Here is a 26,102-nt window from a genome sequence, read left to right on the forward strand (position 1 = left end):
GGTTTCTGAGACTGAAGCAGCAGCCTGGCATAGAATCCGGGTGCTGCATGGAGATCTTGGGGGTCCCAGCGGTGGGCCCCCCGCGATCAGACATCTTACCCTCTATCCTTTGGATAGGGGACAAGATATCTATGGCCGGAATACCCCTTTATGACCGAGTATGGGATTCTTAGACATTTACTATGAACTTGCATAGTGACCTCTTTGGTATTTTGTTACATACAGTATGACATGTATAATGTCATTATTTAACCTTTTATATTTATTTTATATAAAAGCAATATAGTATTTTCTGTGTCAAATTTAAAACCCCATGTCAATGATTCTTTAGAACAAGAGAGAAATCTGGATTCCGTGTGAACAGGTTCGTAAGGTCATACAGATGACATTAAAATTCATGAATAAACATTGGCCAGAACCCAGGTGTTACCATAGAATAATAGCAACAAGAAGTCAAGACATTCATACCTGGAGGCATTGGAATTAACCACAGTCAACAATCCTCTGCTCTTGAATTACTTTCTAATATTATGTTCCTTTGACTACTTTTAATGTAAATTATTTTCAGTTTTATTAATTCTATTTTATTCTACTTTACAAACACTTTCATATGATCATGTCTTATGTTATTATCTTCTTTCACCCATTGTGTCTTTTGTAGTAGGCCATGCTTGTTCAGATATAAGGATACTTAAAGTCATACGCCACCCCTAGACATCTTATCCCCTATCCAAAGGATAGGGCATAAGAGGTCTGATCACTGGGGTCCCGCCGCTGGGGAGCCCCTCGATCTCCCTGCTGCACCTGGCATTCGTTTAGAGCGTCGGGTGCAGCAGCGGAGGCTCGTGACGTTACAGCCAAGATCCACTCGTGACGTCATGGCTATGCCCCCTCAATGCAAGTCTATTGGAGGGAGCGTGATGGCCGTCATGCCCACTTCCATAGACTTGCATAGAGGGGGCGTGGCCATGAGGTCACAATCACGCCCTGCTTGTGAAGTCACGGCCATGCCCTCTCAATGCAAGTGGGGCGTGGGCGAAGTTCGCTCTGTGCACCGAATGTCTGGGGTGCCGCAGCTGAGATCGCGGGGGTCCCCAGCAGCGGGACCCCAGCGATCATACATCTTATCCCCTATCCTTGGGATAAGGGATAAGATGTCTAGGAGTGGAGTAACCTTTTAAAAGGGCTATCCAGGATAAGAAATGCATAGCTGCCTTCCTCCAAAAATAGCACCACACATGTTCTCTGGTTGTATGTGGTATTACAGTTCAGCTCCATTTACTGGGCTAGGCTGCAATACCACACACAAACTGAGTAACTATGTTTTTCAAATTCCAGATAACCCCTTTCTATCACAAATTGTAAAGATTTGCCATCATTTTCTGGGGATCATGGTAACTGCACCTGAGACTGAAGGAAACTGAAACACAGATGAATGAAAGTGAATTGAGCTGTGTTGTTGTTCCCCATATAGGCAGTGGCTGTGAACACCAATTGAAAAACCATGTTGGAGTAACCGCTCAGCTGGCACACCGATTTGGCCAGCAATTCACTGAGCTGTGACATCCCGGGCCCCAGAACCAAGAAGAGAATTGCACCAGAGGCCAAGGCAGTTATGCCGAGGCACCTGGCAAGCACAGGAGACAAGTAAAAGTTTATTTTTTTCATGCAGGCAGCCTGGATATATTGGTAAAAATGCAGATATATCCAGATACTTTCAGATATATTCACCAACCAAATTGCAACTGCTGGAACCTCACTACTTCCTCTTCAGCACGAGGACGCCACCACTCCCCGCTACACCCACTTCCATCATGGCCGGACGCACGTCCGTGCCATCCTTCAGCAAGATCAGTTTGCGACAAGCAGTACTCTCCGAAGAGGCAGACGCAACATTTCGGGCCGGACGCATGTCCGTGTTAGTCTGCCAGCATTAGGAAGAACGGTTCTTTACATCACTGTAGATTGCATATCTCCTCTGAAAGCTGCGGGGACCTCTCTATTTGCCGGCTGTCGGGTGGTGAGTGGTGCAGCACACTAACTGTCTCATATGTTTATATATGCTTAACTTACCTATCTGATTACATCATAGACTGTATCCAACGAGTGACTATATATACACATTTTTATGCAGGCGGTCTTTCAGTGGACTTAATACTGATTTTTATCATCTTTTTACTTTAATCATTTATTGCTAATTCATATGTATGTATCACGTCTATAGCAGGGCCCTTGCCACAGATGAGACTTTCAGTTAATGGTTTAATAAATATTTTAAGTAAAACTAGCTGCATCAGTTATTTATTCTTTATTTATTTATTTTATATTTTAGTAGTACATTTAGTAGTATATACATACTTAGAGGTCTGTATCCAGTTGTGTAAATTCTCTGTTTTTTGGCACGAAGGGTATCGTGCAACACAGCGGCCTTGGTCTACATTGTATTTTATAGTGTGAGCCACCCACAACCCTTTGTATTATTTAAAAAATGCTTTTCGTCGAAGTACCCCTTTCAATTTTAATAATAAGGATTGGTGGAGGTTTCTCTGACCTGATTAAATTAAAAAAAGTGATGGCATATCTTAGCAAAGGAACAAAAAGAAATTGACAATTGAAAAAAGACTAGTTATACATGAGAAAGGTTAGTTAGGATCAACACCCTTTATGGTATATTCACACATACAGTATTCTGCGCAGATTTGATGTGCAGCATTTTTTGCTTCAGATTTCAATGTAAACTAAATGAACAAAGCTGGAAATCCTACATATCAAATCTGCGCAGAATACTGTACTTGTGAATAGACCCTTAGGTCGAATTAAATGTTTAGAGGGGTTGGTCATTCCTTTACCCTCAGTCCAGTTAATAATTTACCATACATGTTACACGTGCCATCATCTGCAGAGGTCACAACAGGGCCATGTTTATAGGAGTGCAGAGGGTACAGCTGCGGAGGGCCATAAAGTATCCCTTGCCTATATGAGGAGACAAGTACTGTGAATGAAGCAGGGGCCCCCGTCACTGATTTAGCAATGGGGACCAGCCCATTTATGTCACGCCTCTGGTCACTAATTCCCAAATAAGAGGCAAGATATGACGTGTACAAGAAGGCATCATACCAAGGGACTGCAGAAGAAAAAAGCTCAGGTTCACAGGGACTATGGGGGAGATTTATCAAAACCTGTGCAGAGGAAAAGTTGTCCAGTTGCCCATAGCAACCAATCAGATTTTTTCCTTCATTTTTAAGAAGGCCTCTCTTAAATGAAAGAAGCGAGCTGATTGGTTGCTAGGGGCAACTGGTCAACTTTTCCTCTGCACAGGTCTTGATAAATCTCCCCCTATGTACAGTAGCTGAAAACTGTCAGTCATGCAAATTTGGAACCTGAATCCAGATAGGATGTATATATATCGACGTGGGTGTAGATGTGAATGCACATGAGGTTTCCATGACAGCACTACACCTGACAGACAGAAGTAGAACGGCAAATTCTGACACCAGGATCTCTCAAGCGTATACCTGAAACTTAAAAAAACCTCACATGACTTTGTTGCACACTCCAGCTGGGTTCACACATAATATTTGGTCATTATTTGGTCCAGATTTTGGTCAGCATTTGTAGACAAAACCAGAAGTGGAACCGACACAGAAAAAAACCTCAAAGCACTTTGTACCTTTTTCTGTGCACTCACTTTTTTGGGGGCTAAAAATTCTAAAAATGAGGACTACATAGTGACCAGAATACTGTGTGTGAACCCAGTTTCCCAATAGCTTAACATTTGCAGAAGGTTTCCTTTGTAGCAATGGCATTTACATCACAGGAAGATAAATACTGACCGATATTACAAGAATCTTCTGTATTGTCATTGGGAAAGAGGAACTCCCAGTCAGATCACCATCAAACATTACAGACGTTTTCACAGCCTCCATGGCGTTACATTTGTTTGGTGTTCTACGTCTGTCTACTGTAATAGTCTGTATTCACACCTCCCGGACTCGCCTAATGCATCCCTCTCACTGCTCACGTAAGGTCTGTACAGAACAATACAGTCATTTAGGATGTATGACAGGACTGCCATTTACAGCAAGCACAATTATAGCTTATACATAGCCAAGTTGTGAAGAGATCACATTCTAGCAAGGCTCATACATAACAATGGGATGCTGATGGTAAATGCAAATAATTGCACAATACCACATACTTCTGGCTCAGTATTTCAACATAAAAATGCATGCATTCTGAGAGAAATGTATAATACTTATAATGGTCACAGTCACCCTATACACCCTCTGTAGATTACGACCCCCATTTACAACCAGGTATAGTCATTACAATGTTTACGTTTTATTACATTCAGCTCTTTTCTAACACATACCACTCATTTATGCCTGATTCATTCCAATTTATTTTTCTATGGGTTATTTTCATGTACTGAACCTTAGAATGTATCAAATTTGGTGGTTCTATTAGAAAACTGAAATGCAAAGACCATTGTTGGTCATGGATAAACTCAACCAAAAACCTTAAAAGGATACTCCAGTGGGAAAAAAAATTCTAATCAACTGGTGCAGATTTTTAAATTACTTCTATTTAAAAATCTTAAAGGGTAGCTCCCACCATCCCTTTTTTTTTCTTTCTGTCCCTGCCTATTTCCCATCTATCCCTAACCCCCTCCCTGCCTTTATATATTTTTTTACTATAGTAAAAATGCTTTTTTTTTCTGCCTGGTAGTGTGCTCACTACCAGGCAGGCTTCCCCGGCAGGCATGACGTCACTGACGCCTGCTGGGGGGCCTGACTTCCACCCTTAGTTCAACTATACAGGGTGCCTCCAGCTGTTTCACCACTACAACTTCCAGCCTGCCCTGACATCTATTGGCTGTCAGGGCATGCTGGGAGTTGTAGTGGGGAAACAACTGTAGGCACCCTGTGGTGAAAACAGTCTCAGCCGCAGCTGCCACAGATCCCGCTCCCCCAGGCCCCGCCGCGCAACACCCCCCACCCTTCTCCCTCTGCCCGCCCGAAAAAGACATTCCGCTCCCCCAAACTCCATCACCCCCAGACCCCGCCGTGCAACAACCCCCTCCCTCCAACCGCCCGAAAAGAAGACATTCCGCTCCCCTTATAAGACCTCAGATCAGACTTGCCCATCCGGAGGATCAGCGCAGCAATGAGTGCGCGCGCTGCCTCCGGACAGGGTAACGGGAGCGGGGCCACGCGCGAGGCTAGTGGAGCAGCCTGACAGTGGGCAGTGCAGCCCCAGCTATCAGCGTGCTCGCTCTCGCCTGTTTGATTGACAGGCAGGAGCGAGCACCGCAGTGACTGGATTTTGACTCATTGCCAGGCTGAAATGAGTCGAAATCCAGTAGTGACGTCACTGCTGAATGCATTCGGCCACTAGGAGGGCGACCCCTAGTGGCCGAATTTAAAAGTGATTTTAAACTTGTTTAAATTCACTTTTTTTTAAATTAAAGTATATTAGAGATATGTTGTAGTACTTAAGTACTACAACATATCAATTTTTTTACTTCATGACAGTGCCCATTTAACCTTTCCAGTACTTATTAGCTGCTGTATACTACAGAGGAAGTTGAGTTGTTCTTTTCAGTCTGACCACAGTGCTCTCTGCTGACACCTCTGTCCATGTCAGGAACTGTCCAGCGCAGGAGAGGATTTGCTTCTACTCTGGACAGTTCCTGACATGGACAGAGGTGTCAGCAGAGAGCACTGTGGTCAGACAGAAAAGAACTATACAACTTCCTCTGTAGTATACAGCAGCTGATAAGTACTGGAAGGGTTAAGATTTTTCAATAAAAGTAATTTTCAAATCTGTTTAACTTTCTGGCACCAGTTGATTTGGAAAAAAAAATAGTTTTCCACTGGAATACCCCTTTAAGGTGTATTTACAGTAATCTGGGCAAAATCCCTATGATTATATTATAGGGGCTACAATAGATTTACTATAGTTGTTATAATCTCTCTTTTTTCAAACTATAAAAGTATAAGGCATATACATTTTTATGGCTTTTATAGCTATTATAGGATTTGAACACACACATATGTTTAAACAAACTCCATGAACTCAATGTATCTGCATGCATCAAAGTACAGAGGAACGCCCATGGGCTACAAGTATAATCTGTCTAACCCAACAATTAGGAATACTTAAAACTAAGCATCTGGGATCTTACAAGAGTTGCAAAACATGTCCCTTTTACTATGTACACATGCAAATAATATGGCTGCTTAATAAAGACATTTCATAAAGAATAAACCCAGTCATTAAATGTATGCAAAGGAAAGCCTAGTTCTTGCTGTAGGGAACTATTTAATTTTTTCATTACATTTTAAATTTATTTTTATTATTCTTATATATTTTTTTTAAACGTGTTGTCTAGCCCCCCCAAAAATATATCCCCTATCCATAGGATAGGGGATAAGTGTCTGATTGTGGAGGGTCCACTGCTAGGACCCTGCCATCTCCAGAACAAAGTCCAGGCTTTCGGTGCATTCTGGAGCTGCAGACACCACATCATCCATTCATTTCTATGGGAGTACCAGAGATACCCAAGTGCTGTACTCCCTTGTTAAGCTACTTATTGAATCTGGGTGAAAACCCTTTTCTAAAAAGATGTTCATACAGATTTGAGTATTGGGTCCCTCGTCCATAAGATTGTGCCCTATGGAGAAGCATGTTTTGTCACTCGGCCTTCTCTATTGCCTTACCCTGAGTACTGGACAAGCAAGCCATCCAGCCGACACATGGGTGCAATCTTAGTCCACTTTATCTGGAATGAGAAGCCTTGTTCTTACGGCCACAGTGCAGAACCGTACATTTATACAAATTAAATTTCCATTACAAAAGTATTTGGGTGATTCTATAATCATTTTTAATAAAACATTTAGTTTCATTCCCCGCTCGAGAGAAACTCATACATAGTTTATACATTCCAAAGTCTGTGCTGTTTTTTTTAATCTTTTTATGGATATCTCCAGGGAAAGATGAATTTCCCACAATCACTTTTCTGAGCAGTTACCAAACTTTTGACCTTCTCATGTCTTAAAGGACAAAGCTGTTTCTCTCACTAAACACAGAATCAGTGTTACATGAACACAAACATTCACACTAAACTGTGTATATAAGAAGGCATCTAAAATGTAACCTTACATTTCATCATTTTTTATGTAATCATATTGTCAACCCTTTTAAAAGTGATATATTGTAATGAGTTGTGTAATATGTAATTTGTAAGGCCGGGTTTACACTACGGAATTTCTAGGCGGAATTCTGTTTTAAAAATTCTACTCAGAAATTCTGGTGTAGCAGAGTCCCATTGCTGGGACTGAGGAATGGAATATGGCAAGACAGTAGTTTCGCACCAACAGATGCTTCCTTCAGTCGGACGAAGCACACGTTGGTGCAAAACGGTTGTCTTGCCACTTTCCCCGTTCCTCTGTGATGTCTCTTCATTTTAAGTTTTGTATGAAATAAAGAAAATTCGGACAGTATGGTGAGTGCTCCATCTGATTTTTTTCTTGCATGGATACAATCCTTGAAGGGGGGTTACAGAGGCTAAAAATAGAGGGGAGAGAACACAAGCGGGGGTAAATCAAGGTTGTAAAGAAAACTGTAAAGGCTGAAGAAGAGAAACTGAGCATAATTTTTTAATAAAGACCTATGAATAAAGTGTTTTTGCTCCAATATGTATAATGTTATAAAAATGTGTTTTATAGGTATAATGTTTAATGTTTCATTAGACTTTTATAAAAATCAATAGAATACAAATGCAAATGGAAAGGCATACAGTTACATAATCCTGCAGTATGTGTTTTCTTGCCCTGATGGCTGAATGGGACACAGTAATAAGTAAGAATCATCATTGAGTAGTTTCTCATCAGTTGCCACAAATATGTTTGGTTACCAATTCTATCCATGGCTGCTGTAGTGAATCTTCTTTAAAGGGGTACTCCGGTGCTTAAACATCTTATCCCCTATCCAAAGGATAGGGGATAAGATGCCTGATCGCGGGAGTCCCGCAGCTGGGGACCCCCGGGATCATGCACGCGGCCATCGGTTTGTAATCAGTGCCTGGAGCACTGGGTCTGATTATGGTCAACCGCAGGGCGGGCGGCGTGTATCGTCATGTCTCCGCCCCGTGTGACGTCACGCTCCGCCCCTCAATGCAAGCCTACGGGAGGGGGCGTGATAGCCATCACGCTCCCTTCCGTCGGCTAGCATTGAGGGGCGGAGCATGATGTCACACAGGAGCGGAGGCGTGACGTCACACGCCACCGGCCCTGCGGTCGCCGGTAATCAGTCCCGGAGCGAACACGCTCCGGGCACTGATTACAAACGGGGTGCCGCGTGCATGATCCCGGGGGTCCCCAGCTGCGGGACTCCCGCGATCAGGCATCTTATACCCTATCCTTTGGATAGGGGATAAGATGTTTAAGCACCGGAGTACCCCTTTAATAACAATATGGCTTTTTTTTTTTTTATTAAAGGGGTACTCCCATGGAAAACTTTTTTTTTTTTAAACCAACTGGTGCCAGAAAGTTAAACAGATTTGTAAATCACTTCTATTAAAAAATCTTAATCCTTCCAGTACTTTTTACGGGCTGTATACTAAGGAGAAATCCAAAAAAGAAATGCATTTCCTCTGATGTCATGACCACAGTGTTCTCTGCTGACCCCTGCTGTCCATTTTAGGAACTGTCCAGAGCAGGAAAAAATCCCCATAGCAAACATATGCTGCTCTGGACAGTTCCTAAAATTGACGGCAGAGGTCAGCAGAGAGCACTGTGGTCATGACTTCAGAGGAAATGCATTTATTTTTTGGATTTCTCTTTAGTATACAGCCCCTAAAAAGTACTGGAAGGATTAAGATTTTATAATAGAAGTGATTTACAAATCTGTTTAACTTTCTGGCACCAGTTGATTTAAAAAAAAAGTTTTTTTTCCACGGGAGTACTCCTTTAAGTCAACATGTCTTCTAGGCCAATTCTCCATTTTAATAGTAAATAGAGGTAAAGTTTTGTTTTTGATTTTTTTTGTTGTTGTTTATATTTCAATGGTTTTCATAAAAGCTTTTGCTCACATGTATGTCTGTACATGGCATTTTTTTCCCCTTAGTTATATTTTCCACTTATTGGCTAGGTTTTTGGTTTCATAAATCTTACACAGAATTGCAGAATGGGTCATATAGCTGCACATCGATTTCTGTAGTTCACACAATCACAATCGCTAGCAGAACTACAAAAAGAAGGTTTTTCATTCTACTACAATAGAAGCAAACGATCAAGAAGCTCTGTATTATAAAGTTGGTATTATCACCAACCACAATATGTGCTGAGAATGTAACAATGAAGTTTGGAAACAAACTATTTTCTCTGTCTCAGTGAAAAGAATATCATTTTTCCCTGTTGAGAAAAACGTATGTTGTTTTGTTGTTATTATTAAACTCTGTGTTTATAAAATGCCAATGCATTTTAGAGCATTTTTATAATCAATAGGAGGGGTGCACAAGTACAAAGTCCAGCTTCATGCATGCAGAAATGCTTTACATGAATAGAATTCCTCCCTAACCATACTTCCTTTTAAGAATAAGGTCATGAAAGGAAGTCAGCTGAGGAAGAAGCAAACAATAGACAAGGTCTGATAGACACATTTGTCCTGGACTGTGGAAGCACATATTTTATACACCAGATTAAACTCAAACACTGATGTCTAGTTTTATCCAGGATCTGACCTACCCTTCTAGTATTCTTCTTCTGATGCATTTCCTATAGAACCAATTCTGACAAAAAAGGAAAGAAATGTAGCCAAAACTACTGAATACATGTACAGGTATGTGAATGTATCGTGAGGTGGTCCTATGTCCTTTTGTGATTGAATTAAATGGATTTATGGGATTAGAAAATGATGCTACTTATTTCCAGGAACATTGGCGCTCTTGCCAATGGGTTGTTTCTGGTATTTCAGCATAGCCCTGTTCACTTCAAAGCAGCTGAACCACAATTGCAGATGCAGCTCATAGACAGGAATGGTGGTGGGGTTTTTTTGGGCCACGTTTTTCTAAACTGATACAACCCTCTAATTGTATGGATGTAACAAAGTCATGACTTTACGTCTAGATATCTTGTGATATGTTTATTATAATAGGGATCACAAAGTAAGAGCTGTGAAAACCATGCAGGGGCATAGTGGTCTGCTCCCCCACCAGTTCATCTTTTTATTACGAGACTAAAACATGAATAATGTAAGCTATTGTTTACAGAAGAGATACAAAGTTATTCAAGTCATTATAATCAATTTGGCAGAAACTAGCACAGCTTTCACTGCAGTGTATGAAATCTGCTGGCCTTCACAGCAGTATACCTAAGATGAAAAGGGAGGATTGTCTATACCTAATACTTAAGCTGCTTTCCAAAATGGAAAAATAGATTGTCTCAGGACTAAGAAAATAGGGAGGCAGTTCTAGCATCCTATAACATATATGCCTCCACTGCCTAGGGAAGAGGTTACATTAGAGAGGCATTGTCTTGATACAGAAGCTGACACTTGACAGATAGTTGTTCTCTTTCCTGCATTTAACATAAGAGATCAGTGCAGGTGCAAAAGGTTACATGTGAGTGCCCTATGGTGAATTCTTACAAGGTATGTATGCTTGCTGTAACATGAGGAAGGGAGTAGTGGGTAGTGCAGCCCTTCGCACCACTGTCCCTACTTTCTTGAATGATCTACCCAAGATAGCAGCCCCCAACTGTGCAACAGTCCCTAGCCTTCACAGGGGCCTAGCCTACAGAAGGGTTGTCAGACAGACTAGATCATATTTGGTTCTGACCTAGTCTGTCCGACAACCCTTCTGTAGGCTAGGCCCCTGTACAGGCTAGGGACTGTTGCACAGTTGGGGGCTGTTATCTAGGGTAGATTATTCAAGAAGGTAGGGACCTTCTTGACAGGGAGAGAGACAAAAGCAAGTTCAAGCGTCAAAGCAAGATCAAACCAGGAGAGATCGTCAGAGGCACAATCTAAGGTCAAAGTCAAAGGTCAGAGTACTGGAAATCCACAGAATAACATAGTATGTAAGGCTCAGAAAGCATGGGATGCCGATGCTGAGTCTCAATGGTCCACTGTTGGCAGGGATGTAAAAAACAGCAATGGAGCAGGAATATCAGTGCTGCAGAAGCCAAGGAGAAAACACTGACACTAGAACATGGCCAGGTAAATGCATTGCACATGCACTTTCCTGGCAACATTTTTGAGAGCCAAATGCTGGTGAGTGTTCTGTGGGGTTCTGTGGCTACTATTGAGGGGAAGCTTTAGTCAGTAATGAGGGGACAGGTATTTGGCTGTCACTGTTGGACACTACGGTTAGTATTAAAGGCTTTATGGATGCCATTCATGGAAAACTGTGTCTGGTGTTAGTTGAAAATAATATAGCTGACCAAGAATGTGATTGGTGTGGATAGTAGCATTGTGGCTGCCATTCATGGGACACTGTAACTCCTGCTTATTGAGGATCATATAGCTATTACTAATGAGTGTATATTGGTAGGAAATCACAGGGGTCTAGTAAATGTCATGGTTATGGTCACTGTGGCCATATGGGAGAAAGGGAACTTGGATTTAGTGGCTGAAAGTTTGGTTAAACTATCATGGGGGCGTATTTTATACATCTTTGCCTTGGATGCAAAAAGAGACTGTCCTACCACCATATTAACATTTTAACTTTTGTTGTCTAAGATTAGCAAAAAAAAAAAAAAAAATCACCTGGTAGGGTTCTAAAATGCAATATCTTGCCTACATCATGTGCTCTTCCTGCTCTCCTGAAGACATTCCAAACACACTGGAGTCAATCCCTGGCCTCAGCGGTAGTCTACATGAAATTACAGCTTTAGAAAAAACCCTCTGACCACTATAAATCCGCCTTTCAAATCAACAGTCATCCATGTAATACATGAACAGGATGGGGCAATCAGATCAAGATGCACTATACGCAAGTACCTTGAAACTATGGCGCCTAGACAAGGGTCCAGAGCAGAAGACCTTAATATGACATATGGAAAGGGGTTGTTGGAATGAAACTCTATTTATAATATGTTTTCTGCAAAATTAGTTTATGCAGCTACATTTTAACCATTTTTATTTTGACCTGATGGCAAAGTAAAAGTACAATGGAGGCTCAAATTATCAAACCCAAGGTTATTGTTGTTGCTTCTCTTTGATAGCACTGAATGTCTAAAAAAAATATGAGGAACAGATACTGGAAGCCTTGAAAAATATATTTTCTGTTTGGGAAAAAGCTATAAATAGATGATGCTTTTTAGAGGTGATGCATAAATCTACAGCAGGTACCAAACAAAATGCAGACGTTTACAACATGCAGCTGCTGAGTAAAGACACTAAATATGCAATATATACAGAAAGTCTACAGACCCTTTCACATTTTGTCAAAAAATTACAAATAAGGACAAATATGGACATTTATCAACTGGTTTAGTCAGGTTTTCTTTACTATAATTGTCGCAAAATTGTCGCAACTGCGACTACACGATTTTTCGGGCGACATTTTGACTGGAAAGCGAGAAAAGCAAGTTTTCCAAAAATTAACTACGTAGTAATAATTTTAAAATGGACTACGGGTAGTCAGGTATTTATTAACTGCGACAGTCGCAACTGCGCAAAAAAAAGTCACAACAGCGTTAAAAATTGACTAAATTTACTCCAGCTCAAACATGGAGCAGAAAAAGCTACTACCAAAGTAAAAAAGGAAAAATTGCTTACGTGAAAGAAAATTATCAACAGGCTGAAACCAGTTGATAAATACGTTGCAAATAAGCAAAAAAAAAGTAAGGAAAAAATTACTAAAAAAAAGAATACATAAGCAAACATTGATAAATGTCCCTCAAAGTGAAAACAGAATGTTAGAAATCTTTGCTAATTTATTAAAAAATAAATAAACTAGAGGGAAAAAAAGGTTTTCCCCCCATGAAGCATTATCTAAAATCTCTAAACTTTACACCTAAGGTTGGTCATACGCATTTGATAAAAGATCTGGATATGCCAGTTTGCTGGGTGGGATCATGTGTATGAATAATACCATGAACAACACCTTCAGGATTAGGGTTGAACAATCTTTTCAAAAATGATCTGCGCAGCACAACTTAACTCTTTTGTCACAGTAAACCAGTGATTCCGCTGGTTTACTGTAACATCTTGCTGGGCTGAGCACTATGAGCTGGCCCAGCAAGGAAGGAGTTAATTAGTGCTGCTGAGCAGCTCCAGTTAACTACTTGGGGATGTATACATTATACAGCCATCTATATGGCTGTATAATGTATACAGTGAAGAGAGTGATACCATCTCATCCCTGGTCTGGATCGGCCTCTTCTTGTGTAGCCACACTTCTAGAGATAACATCACAAGGAGGTGGAGCTACACAAGAAGAGGCTCGGACCAGCGATAAGATGGTAACTATCACTCTCTTCACTATATACATTATACTGCTATATAGATGGTTGCATAATGTATAACACCCTCCCCCCAAGGAGTTGTCTAGTGCTAATGAACTCCTTCCTTTCTGGGCTGAACTGTACTTGCGGCTGTCAGCTGTGAGCATGGCTCAGCCCCGACATTGCCCCAAAGTTTGGCTCAAATATGGGGGCTTGGCTCCAACCTGATCGAAGTCATATCTATATAACCATATAATTGTTTCTGCTTTGAATATGCAATGGTCTCTATTTCAAAGACACCCAAGAGCCCAACTCCATTGGACAATTCATCTCTAAGCCCTTTCTTTTCCCATGACATCTATTCCTTTAATAAATGTTTTCTGTAGGCACCAGGACTTTAGAGCAAGATAATTATCCGAGGGGCTACTTCTCTAGATAAATAGGTAAACTACCTGAGCAAGTGGCTTTCCATGGTAATGGAGATGCTTATGGCTGTGTAGCCAAGTTGTAACCTATGGTCATAGTCACATCATAACTGAAAACAATATTGAGGTTAGGTTAGCTATGGTTTGATAGTTGTATACCAGCATCAGAAGGCACAGTACTGTGGTTACTTTCAGAAGCAGAGTCAAGACAGAAACAGTAAAAAGGTAATTTATACTAAGAATAGGCTATCACTATTAGGTAAGAGGTGGTCCGACTCCTGGTAATCCCTGCAGCCTTTTTAATGTTTACTGTTGCTCGTTCTTGCATCGCTGTACTATTAGTAGTAGCAGTGCAAGATACTACAGCATTGTCCTTCAATTATGAATGTCAAAAGAAGGCCTCCAGGACTTCAGTGGAAGATTGAGAATGTAAATCTGTAATTGTCAGCAAAAAACCCAAAAAAAAAACAAAGTCAAAGTAAAAACTTAATAATGTAACTATATACCAGTAATAATTCTCATATTTTACTGCTATAATTATATATTAGAAACCATATAAATGGTAATGCAGAACTTATGAGTGTCTAACATAATTCATTGAAAGCATAGAACTAGACATCCTTGCAATTTCCCATTTCTAGCTGGCAGACATGGGGGCTCCATTTCATTTTCTGCTTGGCATAGCAAAGTAGCTGGATTTAGTTCAGAATTTGCCAAAAAAAAGTAGACTTCCTAGGTCTATCTAACAACAGTAAATGACTGTAGAAAAGAAATTATATTGAGAATATTAAGACAGGAACAATACAATCAAGTGATTGTCTGGGACATTTCCAGCACATTGGTGTCTGGAGGAAACAGATCTGCCTATTTACTTGTAAGGTGGAAGGGTATAATGATTTTGGCCAAGGTTTTTGTATTGATTGTAAAAAATGCAAGGAAGTGACTGTTTCTCAATGTTCTACTTTATAAATAGGAGACAAGTGACGGGCAGTGAGCTTGTAATGTTTATCTCTTCTGCATATCACATTAGTGTATGAAAGTTACAAGCTCCACAGCTCATATACATGCAGCATTATTCAAGTTATCAGGATATTAAACCAGAAACTTTGCCAGTTGTTACATGTTTATTGGTTATAGAGTTGTGTGATTTTGTGTGGTTTCAACCTCTTTTTACATTTTATTTTTATTTTTCTTGGCAACTTATTGGCCATAAGAAGCCTGTTTGTGCCCAGATTCCTTAATTGGTTATTTATAGGGTAGGAGAGCTCAGCAGCAAAGAATGGTGCTTCTATGTGCAACCTTTAATTAAGTCAGGGACATAACGATCACAGTTGCATGAGGTGCGACCGAACCCACAGGAAGCCTTACTATATAGGGGCACAGAGGGAGCCTAACTATTATTGGGGGGCACAATGGAGGCCTAAGTATTATGGGGCCTATTATATTGGGGAACAGAAGTGTCCCAATGGAGTAGTTGTCCTTTGTCTCTTAGTAACCCACAAAACTAGCAGTTACTGATATTATTGGTAATATTTGTCTCAGTATACTGGATTTGGTATGTATAAGTGTGTTTCCATATATGTCATGCATACAAAATTGTGTTACTGATTGTTAATGTTCAAACAGGTACGATGATCAGCTCACCCCCTCACCTACTTTGTGACCCAGACTGCGATGGACTTGGTTCCCATGGTAAGATTGCCACAACAAGAAAAGGATGTCCAGCGCAATCTTGATACGCTTCTTTATTTAACGATCAAACAGACATCATGGATGCACAAGCGACGTGTTTCAGCTGCGATCTGCAGGCTTAGTCATATCAAACTGTTAACGGGATATATATATATATATATATATATATATATATATACACATATATATACACACACACACACATACACACACACACACACACACACACACTGAGTACCCGGCGCTGCCCGGTTTTTCCTACCTAATCCTTTTGGGGGAGGAAAAGCAACAAAAGAGTAAGCTTTTGTCTTCATATGTTGTCCTCAAATCCTGACCCATATTCCCTCCTCATATTCCGACCCCAAATCCCCTCCTCATATTACGACCTCATATCCTGTCCTAATATCTCGACCTCATATCCCTTTCTCATATCCCGTCCTCATATCCTGTCCCCATATCCCGACCTCATATCACAACCTCATATCCCGTCCCCATATCCCGTTCTCATATCACAACCTCATATCCTGTCCCCATATCCCGACCTTATATCCCGCCCTTATACAGTCATGGCCATAAATGTTGGCACCCCTGAAATTTTTATGTGAGTATTTCTCACAGACAAGGATTGCAGTTACACGTTTTGCTATACACGTTTATTCCCTTTTTGTGTATTGGAACTAAAAAAAAAAAAAAAAGGAGTTAAAAAAATTGGACATAATGTCAAACCAAACTCCAAAAATGTGCTGGACAAAATGATTGACCCCCCTTCAAAATTGTGGAAAAATAAGATTGTTTCAAGCATGTGATGCTCCTTTAAACTCACCTGGGGTAAGTAACAGGTGTGGCCAATATAAAAATCACACCTGAAAGCAGATAAAAAAAAGAGAGAAGCTCTTAGTCTTTGCATTGTGTGTCTGTGTTTGCCATACTAAGCATGGACAACAGATAGGAGGAGAAGAGAATTATCTGAGGACAAAATTGTGGAAAAATATCAACAATCTCAAGGTTACAAGTCCATTTCCAGAGATCTAGATTTGCCTTTGTCCACAGTGTGCAACATTATCAAGCCATTTGCAACCCATGGCACTGTAGCTAATCTGCCTGGGTGTGGACAGAAGAGAAGAATTGATGAAAGATGTCAATGCAGGATAGTCCGGATGGTGGATAAGCAGCCCCAAACAAGTTCCAAAGATATTCAAGCTGTCCTGCAGGCTCAGGGAGCATCAGTGTAAGCGCAAACTATCCATCAACATTTAAATGAAACGCTATGGCAGGAGACCCAGGAGGACCCCACTGCTGACACAGAGACATAAAAAACTACATTTTGCCAAAATAAACTTGTGTAAGCCAAAATCCTTCTGGGAAAATGTATTTTGGACAGATGAGACCAAGATAGAGCTTTTTGGCAAAGCACATCATTCTACTGTTTACTGAAAATGGAATGAGGCCTACAAAGAAAAGAACCCAGTACCTACAGTGAAATATGATGGAGGTTCAATGATGTTTTGGGGTTGTTTTGCTGTCACTGGCACTGGGGGCCTTGAATGTGTGCAAGGCATCATGATACCTGAGGATTACCAACAGATTTTTGGTCGCTCTGTACAGCCTAGTGTCAGAAAGCTGGGTTGGCATCTGAGATCTTGGGTCTTCCAGCAGGATAATAACCCAAAACATATGTCAAAAAGCACCCAGAAATGGATGGCAACAAAGCGCAGGAGAGTTCTGAAGTGGCCAGCAATGAGTCCAGATCTAAATCCCATTGATCACCTGTGGAGAGATCTTAAAATAGCTGTTGGGAAAAGGCGCCCTTCCAATTAGAGAGACATGGAGCAGTTTGCAAAGGAAGAGTGGTCCAACAAATCCGGCTGAGAGGTGTAAGAAGCTTATTGATGGTTATAGGAAGTGACTGATTTCAGTTATTTTTTCCAAAGGGCGTGCAACCAAATATTAAGTTAAGGGTGCAAATAATTTTGACCAGACCATTTTTGGAGTTTGGTGTGACAATATGTCCATTTTGCTTTTTTTCCTCCCTTTTTTGGTTTAGTTCCAATATACACAAAGGGAATAAACATGTGCACAGCAAAACATGTGTTACTGCAATCCTTTTCTGTGAGAAATACTTCATTTTCTTGAAAAATTTCAGGGGTGCCAACATTTACGGCAATGACTGTATCCTGTACCAATATCCTGTCATCATATCTAATCTCCATTTCTAATTCTCATATCCAGTCCTCAGGAGGGGCTGAGTTGTGATGAAGATATTGTAAACTTAAAATAAAAGGGGTGTGGCTTAAAGAGTGGGCATGTCTTGCAAGATGGGGCATAGAATTTGGGGAGGGTGTGGCTTGCAAGCCGGACTGACGCATTCACCAGGAGATGCGGAGCTTGTGGAGTATGGTACCGTAAGTTTCATATACTTGTATGGGACTAGTGTTGAGCGGCATAGGCCACATTCGAATTTGCGAATATATGGATGAATATTCATCATATATTCGCTAAATTCGCATATTCTCGTTTTATTTTCACATATGCGAAAATTCGCGTATGCGAAAATTAACATATGTGAAAATTAGCATATACAATAATTCGCATATGTGAAAATTCGCACGTCAGTCTCACACAGTAGTATTAGAGCCTTTTTTACACTACACAAGCTGGAAGCAGAGAGGGGTGATCACTGTGATGTGTACTGTGGGGAAAAAAAAAACAATATTCGTAATTACAAATATATAGTGCTATATTCGCGAATATTCGCGAATTCGCGAATATGCGATGTTCGCTAATAAAATTCACATTGCGAATATTCAACACTGTATGGGACTTGAAACAAAAAGCCTATCCTTCATATAAGAGGGTAGGATAGGGTTAATTTAAATATTATATATTTTTATTTGACATATAAGTAACATGTGACCAAGTATTAGGGAAATATCTCCAGCCGTACGAAAGTTATGCTGGAACATAAAGTACATTTTCCATAGTTTTACATTGGACTTTGCATTGACCCCGACCCTCACAAAATGGGGGTAGGTTAGGGTTAAATTAACTATCCTATATTTTAAGTGGACATATAACATGTGACCAAGTATTATCGAAATATCTCCTGGCTTTTGGAAGTTATGCAGTAACATATTTCCCATAGACTTCTATGGGACTTTAAACAAAAACCCTGCCCCTAGCAAATAGGGGTGGGTAAGAGTTAAATTACCTATCCTATGTTTGTTGGTGACATATAAGTAACATGTGTACTAAGCTTCAGAATTAGCCCTGGGAAAATATATCAAATGGCTGAATTATCTCAGCTAAAAACTGGTTGCCCAGCATTCCTTTCTTCACACCTTTTAGTCTCATCCATATATGATCCACTTTTGGCTACACCCACTCTCCCTACTCTATTGCTTAAATTATTGACATAGAAGCTCTTTGGTACGTAGGATTCCCTGGGGCAAATGTTATTTAAAACAGCACACATGACACCATCTAATAGTCACACAAGCTTCTATCTTTTTCTCATGAATAATGAAGACTCCTAACTGTCATGTACCCTGAAGGACCTCACCCCTCAGCATGTTACCAGGATTTTCCTTTACAATAATCCAATAAACATTGTATCTACTGTAACTACTTTATGGAGGCACGGAGGGGGGGTCTAACTACTATATGGGGGCACAATGGGGTCTGACTATTGTACCGGGGCACAAAGGAGCCTAATTAGGAGTAGTTGTCCTTTGCCCCTCATTGGTAACACACAAAACTAGCAGTGTGTACTGGTATTATTGATAATGTTGGTCTCAGTATACTGGATTTGGTAAATTACAGTGTGTCGATATAAGTCATGTGCAGAAATTGTCATATATATATTTTTATATACACATATAGATATATAGCCTGAATTTGCCCTGGGGTGTATGGAACTTAATATTAGTTTGAAGGATACCTTTTTATAGAAAATATAGTAAACTTTAAAAAATATATATAGGACACTCCTTTGGCCTATGCTGTGTGAAAAGGAGCCCTATGGCTTATTATCGTTAAAAGGCACTTGAGTAAGAGAAACTTTTGACATGTCACAGGGACCTCATGGTGATCTTTGTCTCGCTGCTTCATAGACTTATAATGGAGCAGCAAGACACATTGGGGGGGGGGGGGGGGGGCTTGGTACTGAGACCCAGACTGATCAAAATGTTTGACATGTGTCTGAGACAAGTGACAGTGACACGTTAAGGCTTCCTTCAGGCATACTTTTTGCAATGCATTTCTTTGGCCTGAAAAAAAGATGCTGCATTATTCCAGGGGAATACCCCAAAGGTATTTCTTTTTGTGCAAAGAGAACTTATCAGAGCCCAGGATACACAGGTTTAACGGTCGCGAAAATAAAGCCAGGAACATGCACTGTATTTAGGAGTTTTTCTTTCAATTCCTTTCTGGACAACCATAAGTGAGAAATGAGGATTATAAGTGTATGTCTCTAGCTGAGAATACTGACGTATATTTTAGCAACATTTACTGCCATCTGGAAAATGATGATAATCATAATAATCTGTACAAGCTCCTACACACAAACACATCTATCTATTTTTATCTGTTTTTGTATTGCGACAAAGTCTTCTTTGGGTCTGGGAAGAGTTTGGATATATTTAAAACTATGAAGGAGATTTATCAAAACTTGTGCATGTAAACACCTCCACCACCCTCAAAAAATGTTTTGCAAACATTTTTCTTTTTAATTTCACCTCAAATTTTTTTTCTGTTTTGCAGTATATTGCAAGGTAACATGAAGGATGTCATTACAAAGTACAATTGATCCCACAAAAAACAAGCCCTCATATGGCTCTAACAAAAAAAAAAAATAAAAAAAAAAAAAAATTGATTATGGCTCTTTGTAGGAGTGAAAAAATAAATAACCCCAAAATTCAATTTCCTGCATTATTAATGGGTTAGGCATATTTATTTTGTAATTTTGTATTTACTTTGTAAAAGTTGTATTATAATTCAAAAGCCCTTAACCTCTTAAAGGAGTAGTCCAGTGGTGACCCAGTGGTGAACAACTTATCCCCTACCCTAAGGATAGGGAATAAGTTGCAGATCGCGGGGGGTCCGACCGCTGGGGCCCCCTGCGATCTCCTGTACGGAGCCCCGACAGCGAAGTGCTGCCTTCGGCAATCTCCGGCTCTGCCATAGAGATGTATTGAGGGGGTGTGTCGGCCGCCGCTTCGTGCGGAGGTCGACACTCACTATCTGGCCGGAGAGCCTGGCACCTGTACAGAGAGATCGCAGGGGGCCCCAGCGGTCGGACCCCCCCGCGATCTCAAACTTATCCCCTATCCTTAGGATAGGGGATACGTTTTTCACCACTGGACTACCCCTTTAAGGACGCAGGGCTTACCTGTACGCCCTGTGCCCGGTCCTGGTATATAACGCGGGGTCCCGCCGTGACCCCACGTCATACCGGGTCGGTCCCAGCGGCTTATGATAGCCGAGACCCTGGGCTAATAGCACGCGGCAGAGATCGTTGTGCCGCGTGTTATTAACCCTTCAGACGCAAAAAAATTCCAAAGTCCAAATTAGCATATTTTTGGTCACTTTTTACATCATGAAAAAAATAATAAAAAGCGATCAAAAAGTCTGATCAATACAAAAATGATACCGAGAACACAGTGCAAAAAATTAGCCCTCATACTGGCCTGTCAGTTGAAAAAATAAAAAAGTTATAGCGTTCAGAAGATGAGAATTTTTTACGTATAAATTTTCCTGCATGTAGTTATGATTTTTTTCAGAAGTGCGACAAAATCCAACATATAAGTAGGGTATAATTTTAACCTTATGGATCTACAGAAGGATAGGGGATATGGTGTCTGATTGCGGGGGTCCCACTGCTGGGGGGGCCCCTGGATCTCCAGCAGCACCTGGCGTTCTAAACAAATGCCAGGTTCCTGTGGCAGAGGTCGTGACATCAAGGCCACACCCCCTCGTGATGTCACATCGCACCCACTCCATTCATATATATGGGAGGGGGCGTGTCTGCTGACACGCCCCCTCCCATAGACATGAATGTAGGGGGGGGGGGGGTGATGTCCCGAGGGGGCATGGCCGTGATGTCACGATCACGGCCCCCGGCTCCAAGCATTCTGAACAAAATGTTCAGAACGCTGGAGTACCCCTTTAAGGCCCAAACAGGTCGTTAAGGGGTTAATGTAAACAAATGAAAATATTTTTATTTAGAAAAAGTTGAACACCTGAACTGCTCTCAACTAACACCTTGATACAATGTATCCTGCTTACCCAATCTTAGATCCAAACACCTTAGTGGCACCAAAATATTTTACATTTAATGAGTACCAGCTACAATTACCTGCTGTTTACACTAACAATTGGATACAATTCTCTAGGGCTCCTATATTTCAGGCAGAGTTGTGTCTGGCTGTCCCCTGCACTGTAAAGATCAATAGACCTTGGAATTTCTTGTAGTTCCCCAGGCACAGGGGTTTTCTTTCAGGAGGAAATGATTGATAAGAACCTAAAACCAAACTCCTCCATCTTCTGAGTGTAATGTCATCCTTCAGGGGGTGACAGATGCATTTAACTCTGCTATACTCTAGTTTATACTACTACATGGATCACAGTTCAAGAGAAGTATTCTGCCCACACAAGCTGCTCAAGGACAGTGCAGGAGGAGAGCAGAGCACTGTGTATACTGATAAGGATGTGCACCCACATGTCAGCCTGTTATCTATATCTCAGCCCTAGGACCATGTGTGCTACTTACAGCCAGTCTTCTCCATAAGTTCCCGAGACACCTCAGATCGAGAATGTGATAGCCCCATTATATGATCCAATGAGGAGAGCCCTGGCCTCAGGATTCCCTTCCAAATACAGGTTGGTGCCCAGGGATGTTCACTAGAGGTTCCCAACCTTCCGATAAAAAAGATTGAAGGTCATCTGTCCTTTTCACTCAGTATAGGACAAGGACTTAGATCTGTTACCCAAATACAGGTGCTGGAGGTTCCTTAGGTTACCATCCAATATCATGTAGAGGAGCTGCTCCAGGTAGATCTCCTGTGATAAAGTGTCCAGTAGACTATATGTTCTAGGTAGATCTCCTGTGATAAAGAATCCAGTAGACTATATGCTCCAGGTAGATCTCCTGTGATAGAGTCCAGTAGATTATATGCTCCAGGTGGATCTCCTGTGATAGAGTCCAGTAGAGTATATGTTCCAGGTGGATCTCCTGTGATAAAGAGTCCAGTAGACTATATGTTCAAGGTGGATCTCCTGTGATAAAAAGTGTCCAGTAGACTATATGTTCCAGGTGGATCTCCTGTGATAAAGAGTCCAGTAGACTATATGTTCTAGGTGGATCTCCTGTGATAAAGAGTCCAGTAGACTATATGTTCCAGGTGGATCTCCTGTGATAAAGAGTCCAGTAGACTATATGTTCCAGGTGGATCTCCTGTATTATAGTGCCCAGTAGTCTAGATGCTCCTGGTGGATCTCCTGTGATAAAGTGTCCAGTAGACTATATGTTCCAGGTGGATCTCCTGTATTATAGTGCCCAGTAGTCTAGATGCTCCTGGTGGATCTCCTGTGATAAAGTGTCCAGTACTCTAGATGTTTCAGGTGGATCTCCTGTGATAAAGAGTCCAGTAGACTATATGTTCCAGGTGGATCTCCTGTATTATAGTGCCCAGTAGTCTAGATGCTCCTGGTGGATCTCCTGTGATAAAGTGTCCAGTACTCTAGATGCTCCTGGTGGATCTCCTGTGATAAAGTGTCCAGTACTCTAGATGTTTCAGGTGGATCTCCTGTGATAAAGAGTCCAGTAGACTATATGTTCCAGGTGGATCTCCTGTATTATAGTGCCCAGTAGTCTAGATGCTCCTGGTGGATCTCCTGTGATATAGTGCCCAGTACTCTAGATGTTCCAGGTGGATCTCCTGTGATATAGTGCCCAGTACTCTAGATGTTCCAGGTGGATCTCCTGTGATAAAGTGCCCAGTACTCTAGATGTTCCAGGTGGATCTCCTGTGATATAGTGCCCAGTACTCTAGATGTTCCAGGTGGATCTCCTGTATTATAGTGCCCAGTAGTCTAGATGCTCCTGGTGGATCTCCTGTGATAAAGTGTCCAGTACTCTAGATGTTTCAGGTGGATCTCTTGTGAAACAATGTTTAGTGCACTTGATAGTCCTCCAATGTGCAGCGTCTGTGTTTCTATGTCCTGTACAGGAGATGCTCCTTGGGTAAATCCTGTTACTGTATGAAGTAGAGTCAATAGACAGGTGAAGCCCCCGCTTTACTATATCCAGCAGATAAGATGCCCCTGTGCAGCTCCTAAGTTTCTATATCCAGTAGAGCAGAAGCCCCTGGTGCAGCCCCTGTGTCACTTTGCCCCCCAGAGCAGAAGCCCCTGGTGCAGCCCCTGTGTCACTTTGCCCCCCAGAGCAGAAGCCCCTGGTGCAGCTCCTGTGTCACTTTGCCCCCCAGAGCAGAACTCTGTGTGTGTCCTCCCTCCGGTACAGTTCCGCTCTGTTCTATAGGTTTTCTGTGTCCAGGAAGCTGCCGTACTAATTAGAACAGACAGATAACACATCCCCTGGGTCCTAGTGCCTGCCGTGTGCATGCTCGTCTTCTCCAAACACCTGCCTGTCTATCCCGAGGAGAGCACTGCAATCCGAGTGTAGGTACAGGGAGGGGATGTCATGCACATACACAGCATGCCTGTACACGACAGCAATACCTGGGTCACCAGACATCTCTGATCCTGTGCTAAATGCAGCCATTATAGCAGGTTGAGCAACTTATCAGTCTCATGGTGTGTTTAGGGCAGTGTTTTCCCTACCAGGGTGCCTCCAGCTGTTGCAAAACTACAACTCTTAGCATGCCCGGACAGCCTGCCTCCCGCTGTTTCAAAACTGCAACTCCTAGCTGTCCGGGCATGCTGGGAGTTGTAGTTTGGAACAGCTGGAGGCACCCTGGCTGGGAAACACTGGTTTAGGGAATTGTTTTTTGTATATGCTTGGAGTAGAGTATAATTTAGCATATTTCTCCAGTGACAGGGTGAGGGCACATGCTACAGTCACTGGGATGCTCTGTGTGTATATTGGGGGCTTATATCCCTTTAACCCCTAAAGGACTCAGGGTTTTTCCGTTTTTGCACTTTCGTTTTTTCCTCCTTACCTTTTAAAATCATAACCCTTTCAATTTTCCACCTAAAAATCCATATTATGGCTTATTTTTTGCGTCGCCAATTCTACTTTGCAGTGACATTAGTCATTTTACCCAAAAATGCACGGCGAAACGGAAAAAAAAATAATTGTGCGAAAAAATCGGAAAAAAAACGCCATTTTGTAAATTTTGGGGGCTTCCGTTTCTACACAGTGCATATTTCGGTAAAAATTACACCTTATCATTATTCTGTAGGTCCATACGGTTAAAATGATACCCTACTTATATAGGTTTGATTTTGTTGCACTTCTGGAAAAAATCATAACTACATGCAGGAAAATTTATACGTTTAAAAATGTCATCTTCTGATCCCTATAACTTTTTTATTTTTCCACGTACAGGGCAGTATGAGGACTCATTTTTTGCGCTGTGATCTGAAGTTTTTATCGGTATGATTTTTGTTTTGATCGGACTTTTTGATCACTTTTTATTCATTTTTTAATGGTATAAAAAGTGACCAAAATACGCTTTTTTGGACTTTGGAATTTTTTTGCGCGTAGGCCATTGACCGTACAGCTTAATTAATGATATATTTTTATAGTTCGGACATTTACGCACGCGGTGATACCACATTTGTTTATTTATTCATTTTTTTTACAGTTTTATTTTTTTTATGGGAAAAGGGGGGTGATTCAAACTTTTATTAGGGAAGGGGTTAAATGACCTTTATTAACACTTTAAAAAATTTTTTTTTTGCAGTGTTATAGATCCCATAGGGACCTATAACACTGCACACACTGATCTTCTACACAGATCACAGGCGTGTATTAACACGCCTGTGATCAGTGTTATCGGCGCTTGACTGCTCCTGCCTGGATCTCAGGCACGGAGCAGTCATTCGCCGATCGGACACCGGGGAGGCAGGTAAGGGCCCTCCCGGTGTCCGGTCAGCTGTTCGGGACGCCGCGATTTCACCGGGTCACTTTCAGTTTCACTTTAGAAGCGGCGGTCAGCTTAGACCGCCGCTTCTAAAGGGTTAATACCGCACATCGCCGCGATCGGCGATGTGTGGTATTAGCCGCGGGTCCCGGCCGTTGATTAGCGCCAGGACCGATGCGATATGATGCGGGATCGCGGCGCGATCCCGCTTCATATCGTGGGAGCCGGCGCAGGACGTAAATATACGTCCTGCGTCGTTAAAGGGGTACTCCAGTGAAAAACTATATATTTTTTTTTTCAAAATGAACTGGTGCCAGAAAGTTAAACATATTTGTAAATTATTTCTATTTAAAAATCTCATTCCTTCCAGGACTTATCAGCTGTTGTATGCTACAGAGTAAGTTTTCTTTCTTTCTGGAGTTCTATCCAGT

At 41.4% G+C, this 26,102-nt stretch overlaps 1 protein-coding gene across 1 annotated transcript in view; it reads right to left on the reverse strand.

Moving 5' to 3' along the window:
* Nucleotides 1-23,124, reverse strand: part of TESC (tescalcin) — a 73,669-nt gene extending 50,545 nt beyond the window's left edge. The window contains exon 1 of the mRNA XM_056536883.1: nucleotides 22,335-23,124. Coding sequence (XP_056392858.1) covers nucleotides 22,335-22,392 — 58 coding nt within the window. The 5' untranslated portion in view covers nucleotides 22,393-23,124. The remainder of the gene's footprint in view (nucleotides 1-22,334) is intronic.
* Between the last annotated feature and the right edge of the window lie 2,978 nt (nucleotides 23,125-26,102).

This window comes from Hyla sarda, chromosome 1 (genome assembly GCF_029499605.1).
Source record: "Hyla sarda isolate aHylSar1 chromosome 1, aHylSar1.hap1, whole genome shotgun sequence".
Classification (NCBI taxonomy): Eukaryota; Metazoa; Chordata; class Amphibia; order Anura; family Hylidae; genus Hyla; species Hyla sarda.